Source organism: Pan troglodytes, chromosome 11 (genome assembly GCF_028858775.2).
Source record: "Pan troglodytes isolate AG18354 chromosome 11, NHGRI_mPanTro3-v2.0_pri, whole genome shotgun sequence".
Taxonomy (NCBI): Eukaryota; Metazoa; Chordata; class Mammalia; order Primates; family Hominidae; genus Pan; species Pan troglodytes.
This window is the reverse complement of record NC_072409.2, coordinates 109,993,666-110,009,078: the sequence shown is the minus strand read 5'-3', so window position 1 is coordinate 110,009,078 and position 15,413 is coordinate 109,993,666. Positions and strand designations below refer to the sequence as shown.

Here is a 15,413-nt window from a genome sequence, read left to right as displayed (position 1 = left end):
AAGAGAGAGATTTAGTGGTTAGTTTAGGTCCTTCACTGGGATTAAAGTTGGGCCATAGGTAATTCAGTAAATTAGTTTCTTAAAATGGCTTAAGAGAATTCTTCTGAGACAAAAGGCAAACAGTTTTGGGTCATTTTGTTTTAAAAGCTGAGTAGGTAAATACAGCCATTTGTTGAGCACCATCAATGTGCAATGCAATGCACTTGAAATATCACCCACTTCCCCAGGGCTTTCTTAACTGACAGAAAAAGCGGGAGAGTGACTTGAGTAGAGCATAAACATGACTAGGAAAAGTATTTAGAGCATAAATAGCGGTTTCTGAGAGCCTTTAGTGACTTTCTAGGAATATTTTCACTACCCTCTCCACTTTGATAACAAATACACTTTGATGTAGTCTCAAAGGAAATCTTTAGGCCTATGCTTCCATATCATTTCCAACCCCCAACAATAACTTCATGTGATGAAGTTTAACAACATTATAAATGGAAGGATAAGTATACAGTTCAGTAGCTCAAGATAATGGATATAAAGATCCAATAAATATAAAAGCTACCTTTTATTTAAAACGAGGCATATTCTTGGGTGCGGTGGCTCATGCCTGTAATACCAGCACTTTGGGAGGCCAAGGTAGGTGCATCTCTTGAGACCAGGAGTTCAAGACCAGCCTAGCAACACGGTGAAACCATCTCTACAAAATTAGGCATGGTGGCCCATGCCCGTAGTCCCAGCTATTAGGTTAGTGAGAAAGTAATTGTGGTTTTTTGCCGTTAGTGGCTTTTTTTTTTTTTTTGCCACTAGTGGCATTAGTGGCAAAAAAACCACAATTACTTACACACCAACCTAATACTTGGGGGGCTGAGGTGGGAGGATGGCTTGAGCTCAGGAGGTGGCGGTTGCAGTGAGCTGAGACTGCACCACTACACTCCAGCCTGGGCAACAGGTGAGTCAAAAAAAAAAAAAAAAAAAAAAAAAAAGGCATTTTCTGAAATACAAGATTTAAGTGAAAGTAGTATTTGTAAGCTGGAAAGCCATGTACAAATGCTAGCTCTAATTCAAATTTCCCACCCTTAATTCTTTCTTGTAAAGGACTGTCTTCAATTACATCCTGTATTCTTTCAATGGAACAAGAACACACGTTAAAAATGGTATTCAAACAAAGAAATACAGCAACTCAGTTTATTACATGCAGATTCTTCTGCATTGTTGCTAACAGTTCACTGGTCCAAAATTACTAAAATACTTAAAAAACTATACATTATGTAAACAAAACATAAATAAGACAGCATAGTTCTTTGTACATATATTTAGTACAGGTTGTTAGGGATTCTGGAATATGTACAATTTTACATCATGGACTGCATTTTTCACAATGCATAAATATATATATATATTTTTTTACAGAAACAAAAATAAGATTTCACTAATGACACTGAATACCATATCATAGATATGCTGCAACAGTCCAAATTCAAGAAGAAACATGTCAATGTAAATGTGCAAAAGGCTAGCTTACTCTAAACTATTCAAACTTTGTTCACTTTATGTTCTACAGACAGGTAAATCCTGACTTTCAACACAGAACCTTGAAACCCTCCTCAGAACAGTAAGTGAAATGGAACAGATCTTTCCCTCCCCAAGAAAACAAAGCCTTGTTGCAAGCTAATGAAAAGATACATTAAAACACACACACACACACACACACACACAATGTATAGTATGCTTTCAACAGTATAATAAACATTGAAAATTTTTATGGGAGTCAAAACAATGCCCCATTATTTAAAAACTGGCTCTTTTAGTCTAAATTCAAGATGCAGCTCTGTCAGGCTTCTCTAAGCCCGACGACTGAAAAGCAGGGAAGACAGACGCAGGACTTCGACTGGCAGATACAACAATCTGAGAGAGAGATGGAGAGAGTGAAGAAACCTTAGATGCTGGAGTATTTATGGTATTCAAAATGGCTCCTTCTGGGCTAACCAACAATTTTTTGACAGGTGGGTCCAAATGAAACACTGAAGTGCTACTTGGCAGTGGAGGATTACTGGGGCAAATGGCAGAAACCAAAGATGTCTTAGCCAAAAGAGTAGCTGGAGACTTAATTACTGAAGTCAGTGATACTGTTGGTACAGGAGGTGGAACAGGAACCTTAGCAGTTGTGTTTATGAGTTGTGGTGATGTATGTACTGTGGGTATAGAACTTGCATTCCCAAAAGAGCTTATAAATTTTGTAGGGCTTCTTAGAGGATGTTGTAGAGGTTGGCCACTTAAGGAATTATTTGATGCTAGTGTGATCTTCTGGGCAGAGTTATCTATTGGTGTAGACTGAATGCCTTGGCCACTGTTAAGAACTAAGGGGGCTCCATATTTTGGATTAGTAGATATAAGGAGAACATGGCTGCCAGCTCCAAGACCTTGTGGTGGAACAATAAACCGGGTTCCGTTAATCATAATCTGAGTACCAGGTGCCAAAGGTGTACTGGTATTGATGACTATTTTTTGCTGAATACAAGGTTCACTGAACTGACTCCCGACTAGACTAGTTACATTGGATGGTGCTGAAGCCGTGTGAATGGTAGCGCCACCTGGAGCAGAACTGTAACTGGGGGTTTTTACTAAAGCTTGCTGATTTGGCAGAGAAGCAAAATTGGAAGTATTAGTTATTTTACCTGGACTTGTTGAAAGGGACGACAATTCAGTTTGAGGTTTATTTGTGTTTACATTTATTGGCACTGTAGTTGAAATCCCTGGTGAATGAAACTGGAGTGAAGTCCGAGATTGTCTTTTAGAAATAGATACAGAACGTGTGGCTCCTGGTACTGCTGCCGAATGTGGAACTGTGTTTATTATTTTAGGGGATGCAGTCGCAGGTGTAGGTAAGGCAACCGTAACAGGAATTTGCAAAGCTGATGTTAAACATTTAGGAGACACTACTGGTTGTGTAGTTGAAATCAGAACAGATGATGCAAGGTGTCCTGTTTTCACAGTTGATATAGCCACAGTGTTTCCGAGACTTGATGAGCAAAGTCTATTTGACAAAATAGGCAAAATTCTTGAAGAGGTATCATTTCCACTGACTAAAACAGGAGGTCGTGCCCCAGCTGAAGCAGAGGCTGAGGTCACTGGAAGGGAACCCAAAGATAAATTTGCTCCGGTAACTGAAAGCACATTTACTGCTCTTGCTGCAGAAACCACTGATTCATTAACAGGGGTAATATTCTGACTCACAAAATTTGAACTTACCGGAACTGAATTACCACTTGTTGACAATGGCAAAATATATCCCTTGCTACTTTTGTCTTCTCCTTTTGGGGTTACATTTTGTAATATGTTAATTGATGGTATAGCTGGCACAGTGCCTGAAGTATTTACAATTGCTTGACCTATGTTTAGTCCAATTTTCACATCCTTTATCTGAGACACAGCTGGTGATGAATTTATTTTTATTGGTGTGCCCACTGTAGATGGAATCAGTACTATTTGGGGCTGCTCTGGAGTCTTAACATATGCTTTATTCAATGGAGGAGGAAGAGTTTGTTTTAATGATTCTGCAACAAGAGTTGGGGTTGATGTACCACTAGGAACTGGGGCATTAATAAAAACTAATTTCTGGGCAGAAACACCTGTAGATGTCAGCGCAGGTGTCATATTAATTGCAGTTGCATTGCCAGAAGAAAGAATAGATGGAGCTGATACCAGCATAAGTTTCTGAACTGGAGTCCCACTGATTACATCTCCATTTGTTGCTGCTGTTGCTTCTGACCTTGTAACAGGGTAACTTTTTGTGATATAATCTACTTGTTGCTGTTTAGTTGGAGTATGAATAATATTTGCATTGTTTTGTCCAAAATTTGCTGCTGATATGCTAATTACACTTACCGAACTACTTGTTGTTGATGGTAGTAGAGTACTAGAACAAATAGAGGACTTCAAGGGAGAAGAGGGCATGTGTGAAGTTTTATCTATCATGTGGCCCAAATCACCACTGCCAGTGGGGTGGCCTAATGTAAGTTTGAGATTTTTCCCCATGGATGGGGCAAAGCTAGCTGGAATGGAAACAGAAGTCGGTGTTTGGCTAAAAGGTGAAAGACTAGATGTAGTAGTTGTTCCAGCTACAGGTGAAAAAGCAGAGGAAGAAGTTGTTGATTTTGGCACCAGAAATGCCTGAAGCTGAGGAGCAAAAGTGAAAACTGAACTTGAAGATACAGTATTGGGTGAATTTTGATCTGGGTTGGTCTGTACTTTTACAACTCCAGTGTTCCCACCTCGTGTCCTAACAAGAATTGACTGTGAATCTCTTATGCACACAGTTTTCAGCTCTTGCTTTGCTTCAGACGAATCAGCAGTCTGTTGTGCAAAACAGTTGAAGGAACTACCAGGATTTGTAGACCCATTTAGTGTTGTTGTTGATAACAGAGGCTGACCTGTGGAGGAAATGGTCGGTGAAGCACTGGGCAAGGGGAATGTGGCTGCTGAAACTGCATTCTTGGCTTTTCCTGCCTCACTTTGGCTAGTCTTAACTGATGGTGTTAATAAGTTACTTACAGAGGTTACAGGCGACAAAGGCTGTGGTCTAGCACTACTTATATTTGATAAAGGTGTAATTGTTTTGTTGAAAACTGTATTTGGTAGTTGGGTAGAAACAGTTCCTGGTGAGCTGACAAAAACTGATGCTAAAGAAGAATTTATATTTGTTGTCTGTGGGAAAGACGAACAATGTTGTTCTGTACCTTTCTGTTGAAGTGGTGGCACTTCTTTTGCAACTGCTTTTCCTTCTTTATGCTGAATCACAAAATTCTTAGGCAGAATAAGAACTTGCTGCATGATTTTTTCTCCTGTTTTAGGATCCACCATAGGCTGCACCTGAATCTTTACAGAGCTATTTTGAAGATCTATTGGCAACCACTGGCCACAGGGCATTTTGTATACCATTTGTAAAGGACCTTTTGTATTGGTGTGGCAGGTCAATGCTGGCTTTATCGGGCTTGCTTCCGGAGGAGATAAAACTGGTTTTTCCACAGCAGGAGCATTTCTACCTGTGGAAGGAGGCAGTTGATTTGTTAAGGTCACTTTGTTCCCAATATTCTTTGCAAGCAAAGCCTGAATGGGTTTGGTCCCTTTCTGGAGAGTAGACACTGGTACTGAATCCAATGAGGCAAATGACTCTGGAAATGATGGATCTGTATGCTTTGATTCACTGAAACAGTCAATCTGCACATCACTTTCTAGATTCTCAACTGTTGTCTCATTTGTGCTTAACTTTGCCTTCTTCCTTGGAGAAAGCTCTTTTGTGCTGTCATCCACATAATCAGTTTGTTTGGACTGTCGTTTAAGTGTTTTAAGCAGTGTCTTCGGTAAGTCTTTTGAAGGCAATTCCTTTTTCAACAGCTTGCTTCTAGCCATAGGAAAATCTATTTCTGACAACTTCATATCATCTGAAAATTATAAAAACGGGCATTTTGTTTATATAAAACAGCAACTAAATAGTAATAACATCAACTGTAAAAAAGAAAGTCAATCTTTGAGCTGGCAATGTATTAAGAAATCTACTGCAGGGTGATTCAAAAGCCTTAGCACCACTGATGAAGACAAAGGTAAGGTCATCTTTGACATGATAATCTAGATATCATAACCATGCCCAAGAAAAACCTATTATTGAGAAAATTTTTTTGGTCAAAATTTTTGGTCAAGAATTCTGCTAATTCTTCTGCCAGTGTAAGTGCAAAAAACTGTTTCATTAGAAATACCCAAATAAACAATCAGGGCTCAGAATTTAATTTGGAAAGGAATCTAGTTCTCTTTTTCTAGCTAGGAACATTTTGATACCATAGAGAGATGGTTCTCCAATCTATTCTATTTCTAGAGACTCTAAAGGACAAAAAATATCCAGCTTTTTCTGATGTTCATCCTTATAGTGAAAAAATTTATGTTCATATTCGGTTAAACTAGGTTTGTAAGACATTATTCTTAATTTGCCAAAGATGGAAAACAATAAGTTAATGCATTTCTAACCACTCTGTTGCCCATATTAACCGCTACATAACCAAAGAAAGTCATTAAACTAGATTTACATAATGTAATCTGATAAACTGAAATGAATTACAGGTAATCTAATCCAGCCCTTTATCCTTATTAAAATGATGTGTTCATTCTGGTCTCATTAGGCCATCAACCATGGTAATTCCTGAAAAAATAATCTTCACAAAATTAAGAACTTGTCAAATTCTATTTCTAAAGTAAATTTCAGATACAGTGCTTCAAAAATACTAATAATAAAAAGAAGAGCATGAACCAATTTCAAAGGGATTACAGATCAAGGGTGTGTGGTTTGTAATGGGCAATGACAGGCCTACAGTTTGCAGTCAAGTACTGGCTCCTGAAACTCCTAGAAATGTAATAATGACTCCAAGAAACTTTTTTTTTTTTTTGAGACAGCATTTTGCTCTGTTGCCCAGTCTAGAAAGCAGTGGACAGCTCACTGTAACCTTAAATTCCTGGCCTCAAGTGATAGTCCTATCTCGACCTCTTGAATAGCTGGGACTACAGGGATGCAACCACCATGCCTGGCTAATTTTTATTTATTTTTTTGTTGAGATGGGGTCTCGCTATGTTGCCTAGGCTAGTAGAAACTTCTTATAAGGATGTGGACACTACTTCTTCAAAACATAACAGATTTCCCTAATCAATATATTTCATTGACCATATTATCTTTTGCCTTCACAGCAAACAAAAACTTCTCTTTGTGCCTTCAGTGTTGACTTAAAAAAAAAGTTTAATGCTTACCTGAATCAAAGTGATCTTTCTCCAGGATATCCAGAGGTTCTGTTGAGTCTATAGACTTACTGATTTCTCCCTTAGGAGAGTCTTTTCCAAGATCTCCTTCACCTTCATCAGTGGTCCATAGTTCTCTATTAAATGTATCATGATCAGGTTGTCTTCTGAAATCATCATAGTCTTTCTTCAGGCGGCTCCTGAAATAAAATGCCCAACATAATAAATAATACATATGCATTAAATTCTTGGAATCTAAACTAACTTTTAACATTTTAAACTACATATGGAAATATTTTTTATTAAGTCACTAGAAATTATGCTTTAATCTTAAGTGTGTCTAAGATGCTTAGTTTAGTCTTGCCAATGCTCAGGAAGACAGAACCTATGGTATAGGCATAAGAAACTTGAAACTTAAAAAATTATATGTATCTGGCCAGGCATGGTGGCTCATGCCTATAATCCTAGCACTTTGGGAGGCCGAGGTAGGCAGACCTCTTGAGCCCAGGAGTTTGAGACCAGCCTGGCCAACAAGGTGAAGCCCTGTCTCTACTAAAAATACAAAAATTAGCCAGGCGTGGTGGTGGGCACCTGTAATCCCAGCTATTCGGGAGGCTGAGGGACGAGAACTGCTTGAACCCAGGAGGTGGAGGTTGCAGTGAGCCAAGATCATGCCACTGCACTCCAGCCTGGGCGACAGAGCGAGACTCCATCTCAAAAAAAAAAAAAAAAGAAAAGAAAAATATATATATATATCTGCAAATTTCAGAATAAAGATTTGAACATACCATCTGATCATCTTTATAAGTTGCTGTTAGACCAATTAAATGAGACAACTAATTTTTTTTCTAGCTGCACTGACAGATTACAGTCTTAAAATTACTGACTATAACACATCTTAAAAGGTCATTTAAAAAAGTTTAAGCCAGAAATTCTAAACACCAGTATCTATTTTTGTGACTATTATACAGACAGTAACAAATCTATCACTTAATCCTGGGAGTAATTGTATCTAAACCTTTCAATCTTAATAGAAATATTTTTAAAAATTACTCCTAGGAAAACAAAGCTGAAAAGTAATCTTTCACAGAGATCTTTTTCATATAAAAACATAATAGCTTTATTTCTGAGAAACTAGAGATGGAAACATGGTATTTTAGAGATCCTTCATTATTCCTTTTGTTTTCAACTAAGTGTCCTACCTTATCCTCAACTTTTACCCTTAGTGTTGTTTATTCAAAAAATAAACATGAACATATGTTCTCCATTTCCTTCTTCCTTTCCTTTCCTCCTTCGTCTTGCTCTGTCACCCAGACTGGAGTGGAGTGGCACAATCTCGGCTCACTGCAACCTCTGCCTCCCAGGTTCAAGCAGTTCTCCTGCCTCAGCCTCCTGAGTAGCTGGGATTACAGACGCGCGCCACCACAACTGGCTAATTTTTGTATTTTTAGTAGAGACGGGGTTTCACCATGTTGGCCAAGCTGGTCTCAAATTCCTGACCTCGTGATCTGCCCACCTTGGCCTCCTAAAGTGCTGGGATTACAGGCGTGAACCACTGCGCCTGGCCATGTTCTCCAATTTATTTTTGCTATACATTCTTATTTGTGCACATTAGATTTTAAGTCCTACCTCTGTCACTTACTAGTTGTAAGACTTTCAATTTTAACTTAGTTTTTTGAGACAGGGTCTCGCTTTGTCGCCAGGCTGGAGTACAAGTGGCACAATCTTGGCTCACTGTAACCTCCACCTCCCAGGATCAAGCAATGCACCCACCTCAGCCTCCTGAGTAGCTGGGACCACAGGCATGCACCACCATACCTGGCTAATGTTTGTATTTTTTGTACAGACACAGTTGCACCATATTGCCCAGGCTTTAAATTTTTTATTTATTTATTTTTTTTGAGACGGAGTCTCACTCTGTTGCCCAGGCTGGAGTGCAGTGGCGCGATCACAGCTCACTGCAAGCTCCGCCTCCTGGGTTCATGCCATTCTCCTGCTTCAGCCTCCTGAGTAGCTGGGACTACAGGTGCCCGCCACCACACCCGGCTAATTTTTTGTGTTTTTAGTAGAGACGGGGTTTCACCATGTTAGCCAGGATGGTCTTGATCTCCTGACCTCGTGATCTGCCTGCCTCGGCCTCCCAAAGTGGCTTTTAATTTTCAAAACATTAAAATTCCTTAATTTTCTAAGCATCAGTTTACTTATTACAAATGAGAATAATAATAGTACTTACCTCTCAGTATGTGTGGCACATAAATATTCAACAAATGTTAGTTAATAATTGCTTTCAGTTTATGTAGGTTTTCAATTATTGTTAAGGGTTTTATGGAAGCACATGAGGGCTGTGAAAGGTATTAGAATGGGTTACCAAATGATAATCATAAAATGAATTTCCCTTTCAATCTGTAAGATTGGAATGAAAAAATATCTATGTGGGGATAGTATAAAGTTCTCCTCCCTTCTCACTCTCAGTAACCTTCTCGGTCTCAGTTAATGGCTTTATTTCTTATTTCAAGAAAAATTGAGGCAATCAGAAGAGAACTTTCACATGCTCACACCTCATGTGCAACTCACCTTAATGTATGTTTCTATTCTCCATCTCCCTACCTAAGCTAACACCTCCATTTAAATGCATCCTCTTACCTAATCAAGGATAACTACCAAATGTCCCTTCCTTTACCTGAATCCATTTTTTGTCTACTAAATCATTTCCATAAGTACACAAACATGTTATTCTATCACACAAACAACGACAACAACAAAACACACTCTCTTAACCTCTTTTCCTTCCAGATACTGCTCCATTTCTCTATTCCACCTTATAGCAAAACTCCATGAAAGAGGACTCTTCCATTTCTCTCCCCTAATTCTCCTGAATAGACTTCTAAGACTTTTATCCACTCTTCTACTACCACAGCTCACCAAGGTCATTAATATGATCCTCATGTTGCCAAATGAAATAATAAATTCTTATTTCTCATTTCCTCAACCCATCATGAGCAGCCCTCCTTTATGAAACATTTTCTTTACCTGGTTTCCAAAACACTTCTCTTCCTTGACTATCTTCCTGTTTTACTGAGCACTCCTTCAAAGTCTCTTCTACTGAGTCCTACTCATCTTGGCCACTTCTACATGCTGGAAGGTCTAATGCTCGCTTTTCTTTTCTTCTCTATCTATGCTCATATACTAAGTGATTTCTACCAGCCTTATGTCTTTAAATACAATCAAGATGCTGACAGCTCCCAAATTTGTACCTCCAGACTCCCTTGAACTCAGACTCCTATACTGAACTGCCTATTCAATAACACCAATTAGATGTCTAAAGAGCCTATCAAAGTTAACATGTTCAAATCCAACTCTTCAATCCCCTCTACCTATCAAATTTGCTACTCCTTGAGTTTCCCCTATCTCAGTTAATGGCAATTCCATTATTCCAGTTGTTTAGACCAAAAATAGTGGGTATCATCTTTTTCATTCCTCACTTTCTCTCATACTCCACATATCCAATCCTTAAGCAAATTCTACCAATCCTACTTTCAGGGTATATCCAGAATCCAGCCACTCCTTGGTATCTGCACTGCTACTATCCTAGTCCAAGCCTCTACCATTTTTCTCCTGGATTACTGCTATAGTATACTGGTTTCCCTGCTTTCATCTTTGTCCTATTACATTTATCTCCACCCAACAGAGTGATTGCTTTAAAACATAAATCAAATCATGTCCCTTCCCTGCTTAAAACCCTTCAATGGCTTCTCACCTCACTCAGTGTAAAAACTCCAATTCTTAAAGATCTACATGATCTGGCTTCCTTCCTCCTTACCTCTCTGACTCTTGCCTGTTACCACATTTCTCTTCACTCGCTCTGCTCTGGTTACACTTGCCTCTTTGCATCTCCACTAAATGCCAAACATGCTATCAACTCTAGGGCTTTAGTACCTTCTATTCCCTCTGCTTTCCCCTCAGAAATCCACAGAGCTCCCTTCCTCATTTCTTTAAGGTCTCTGTTCAAACACCAACTCATCAGGGAAGCTTTCCCTGACATCTGATTAAAGAGTAACCTTCATCCTGCCCAAATCAGCCATTTCTTAACCCCCTTACCTTGCTTTATTTTTCTTCACAGCACTTTTTTTTGCCATCTGACATTTGAGTGTGTTTTTTTCCATGAGAATGTAAGTCACAGAGTGGAGACTTTGTTTAGTCAACAATATTTTCTCAGGGCTTAGAAAGAGCCTTGCACACAGTGGGCACTCAAAAATATCTGCCGAATTACAAATGACTGGAAAACTACTAAATGATTCCAGGACATCATCCAAAAATTGTAAATTAAGGACCATAAAATAAGTAAAACAGATTATAACGTTAAAATTACCTGTTTCTTTGGAAAGCCTTCATTAACTTTGGTTCCCATGGCAGCAATTCATTTAAAAGACGTATCAATGTACTATGTAATTCTTTTACAGCTTGCCTCCGATGATACCATTTTCCCTAAAAACAATGTTTAAAGTAAATCCCTTAGATTTATTCTAAAAGTAAATGTCAAAACTTATTTTCTGAGTAAAATACAAAAACGCCAATACTTCATAAAAACGTATTTCTTCTTCAGAAGCTTGCAGAAAGGGGGAAAATATCCTGTAATAAATTTCATTCAATATATGTAACAATTCTCAATTCTACCAGAGAAATCTGAAACCTGTTTCATCCAACTGGAAGATAAAAATTTAAAAAATGTTTTAAAATTGCATCAATTGTCAATGTTTTAATAAATCATTTGTTAAATATACGTAAAAATACAAACATTTATATAAATTCATTAAGTAAGTATGACATGGGTCATTTCAGTAAAGTTACTGTAATTTTCCCAAAGACTGGGGAAAAGGGAGAAAAGGTAGGTTTGTTATCATGTCTAAAAGCAGTCTTTTTAACAAACTTCCTAGGAAATTTTACGATTATTTTATTTTACAATGTTTCTAGCCCAGAAAAGCAACCAAGCAGTTACTGTTTTCAATACCCTAATGCTATACTAAGAGTTAATAATTACTGATGTCCTCTCAATTTGCTAAGTATTAACCTAGGTATTTCACATATATATATATCTAGAGAGAGCTCTAGCATTTACAAAAAGCCTTCTGAGATGTGTGCATTGTTATGTTCACTTTACAAATGATGAAAATAAGGCTCACAGAGATTAAATGACTTGCTTAAGGTCCTATAACTTAAACCCGTATCTGCCTGATTCTGAAGTCCAAGCTCTTAGAACCACATCACTACCTCTTAAAAAGTACATCACACGAATTCAATCTGACACAGGCTATAGAAACCTCTAGAAGATACACCTCACCTGTATATATAAAATTATTCGAATAACATAGGAACAATAAATTTATAGCTGCTAAGCCACAGTATATACCTATTATTACCATCACCTACTGTTACATAATCATGTTGGGTTTTTTTTTTTTGTAATGGCTTTGAGATATAATTCACACATCACACAATCCACGTGTTTTCTTTCTAACAAAAGATACATAATTATATACGTTATGGGTCACATTTAACATGCATAAACTTAGATTTTGTCCTAGAGCAACTGTTGAGTCCATTTGCATATAAGTAGAACACTAAGGTGGAAAAATTACCACTATCTAGAGCAAAAACTATTACAAACATGTGCATAAATTTCCCAATATATATAAGGAGATATATATATATATATATATATATATATATATATGACCTTCAAATTTGTCATGAAAATTTTAGTCACATATAAACCTGTGTGACGAACAGTACAGTTTTACAAAAAATATTCTGTGCTTTAAACCAGCAGAATGTTTATGCACATAAACAGGTAAATTTCTACCTCTGAGGTTTTTATATCTTAGAAGAGGAATTGCTTACTAGAAGAGTAGGAAGATATGAGATTATATATGTGCATGTGCACGTAATGAATATGGAACCTAGGCTCATGACTAATTCTTGTTTCTTAATGGTATGATGAATCAAAGAATTAAGAAAAAAAATTCAAGAAAAGTAATTTTTATTTCATATATTAATCTAGATAGGCCTCTTTCTTGTTAAATGTGTTCTAAAGTACACAAAGGACCCAAGTTAAAAATGAGCTACACCTTACAAGTTTATTTTTCTCAAAGAAATGTTATAAAAGTGCTTATTTTAAGCCACGAACACAAAACTATTAAATGATACATTATAAAATTGAACAGGAAGTAACTTTCATCTAGAAAAAGTGAACTTAAAATAGAAATTCGGAAGACTTGTAACCAACATTCTTCCACTTCTCAACTATTTGGCTTCAAAAAGTCAAATGGTGAGAGTGGAAGTAAATCTTTCCTAAGTTAAAGAGAGAAGAAAGAGGAAAGACATGAGAGTAGGGAGACTATACTCTTTGTGGCAGAACTAACTGGAAAACTGTTCAAAGGCTAGGGAACACCAGGCATGCTGAATTCCTCACCGGGAGTTACAGGAGAAAAATGACAGTTGTAGAGTTACTCTGGGCAGTATGACTGCTGCCTGGATTAGCAAGTGGTAGTGTGGTGGGGGATGCAGAAGGACTAGCAGTATTGTGGCACAGAAGACCTTACTTAGGCCTAGGTAGATGAGGCACAGGATGGGGAGACTGGGTAGCTGGGATGTTGTTATTTCAAGATATTTGTCAACTGTATTTCTGCCTCTGTTGAATTACAATATTAATTTTTGTAGAAAAGTTTTTAAAAGATTAGAAAGTTTTTACCTTTTATGTTTATTACTAATCTTAGAAATTTAATCCCACATGGAGAAATATACTACTGAACTAGAAGACTGTATATAAGGAAGGAAGCTTAAATATTATGATCAGAGAACAGACTTCTTTCATACAACTTACCCACTAATCTGTTTTGAAATGTCTGTTATCTTTTAACATTATATGTTTTGTGGCCTTCTTCTCTTTCTTTATGTACTTTCAGTCTGGGGTAGTGGTGGTATAGTACTTCATTCATAATTTGAAAATGCTTATTAAATCATTCTATATTTCGAAAACAAACCCAAAAGTTTATTATTTTCATAACACAAATTATAGAAAAGACTGATAAAATGCTTTGTCTAGCAGATACATGTGAATATAATGACCACAACAAAAGGCACCCCTATACCCTGCCATGGAGAATGTGAGTCAAGTTTTTATGTTGCTCAAAAGCATGCAGAGGTTTAAAAAAGTTGAAAATTAACTGTTCTGGGATTGCTATTTGAGGTAAGGTGCTTTAATTACTTAGAGTAAAAGGGAAACTCACACTGCCTGTTTTATGTATCATCTGCTTTGGTCAAAACATGGTGCTTATAACCCCAATCAAATTAAAATAATGACACTGTCCCTTTCTACTTAGTAGTGTTCTCAGAGTTGCATGGTATACAATGAAATTAATGTAAAGAGAAGAAAAGTTATATAAAAGAAATGAGATGATAATCTGCCTTATCTTGGGTCTAATATAAAAATCTACTTAAAAATCAAGCAAATATTTATTGAACTTTAAATTAGGTCATTAACTAAAAGCTACTAATAGCTTTTCTGATTGATCAACTTTATTCATATACACGGACAAGGGAAAAACAAAGAACAATGATCATGTTTCATCTCGGATGAAATTATTAAAGTTGAAAGGAAACTAAAAGGGCATTTATTTTCTAGAAGAAAATGGTCTAAAGTTATACAGGGAAGTACAGTTGACCCTATGTATCCAACCACAGATATAAAATAATTTGGAAGAAAAAAAATGAATGGTTGTGTCTACACTAAACACATACAGACTTTTCTTTCTTGTCATTATTCCCTAGACAATATAGTATAACCAGTATTTAAATCACATTTACATTGTAGTAGATATTATAAGTAATACAGAGATGATTTAAAGTCTACAGGAGGATGTGTGTAGGTTATACATAAAGACTACACCATTTTATATAAGGCACTCGAACGTACATGCATTTTGGTATGAAGGTGGGGTCCTGGAACCAATCTCCCAAGGATACTGAGACACAACTGTATTTGCCGACAGAAGCAGCCATTAGACTAGAATTCTACACTCTAAATACTAACGTCTAATCTCCTTCCACTATACACAATGCTGTATTTCTTGGACCCCACAAAGACAATTCCTAAAGAAGACATAGATTATCTTGTGTAAGTACCTATATTTACATGTAGGTATCTCTGTATTATAAGAATTAAAATCTCTAAGACTTATTTTAACTTTTAAAATTACAATAATAATTAAAATTATAATGACCTAAAGTTAAGAGTGAATTAAAAGCAAAACAGCAAGTTCTTCTGTCTTCAAACACAAAGACAGAATGTGGATGTAATAAAAATCAGAAAGGTTCTTAAGACTCTTTCTCGATACTGATTAATACAGAAACAAAGATAAAAATGGCAGATAGATAATTTAGTAAAAGATCATTTGTGGAGCAGTGCTATGACTTTTTCTAATAAAAATATATTTAATAAGCTTTATGCATCTAATTTTAGTTCTGACTTTCCTTTATAAACAAGTATGTGAACACAGGGATAAATTAACTGTTTCCATGTTAGAATTTTCACTATTTTCATAGGCAAACAATACTTTCTAAGAGAATCTCAATGCATTACATGAATT

The 15,413-nt window shown here is 36.8% G+C and overlaps 1 protein-coding gene across 2 annotated transcripts in view; it reads right to left on the bottom strand.

Annotated features, from left to right (window-relative positions):
- Positions 1 to 1,162: 1,162 nt before the first annotated feature.
- Positions 1,163 to 15,413, bottom strand: part of BRD10 (bromodomain containing 10) — an 86,282-nt gene continuing 72,031 nt past the window's right edge. For both annotated transcript variants that reach the window (XM_063788722.1, XM_016960560.4), the window contains 3 exons: positions 11,138 to 11,253; positions 6,781 to 6,968; positions 1,163 to 5,432 (listed from right to left, as the gene is read on the bottom strand). In XM_063788722.1, the coding sequence (XP_063644792.1) occupies positions 1,807 to 5,432; positions 6,781 to 6,968; positions 11,138 to 11,253 (3,930 nt within the window). In that variant the 3' untranslated portion in view covers positions 1,163 to 1,806. The remainder of the gene's footprint in view (positions 5,433 to 6,780; positions 6,969 to 11,137; positions 11,254 to 15,413) is intronic.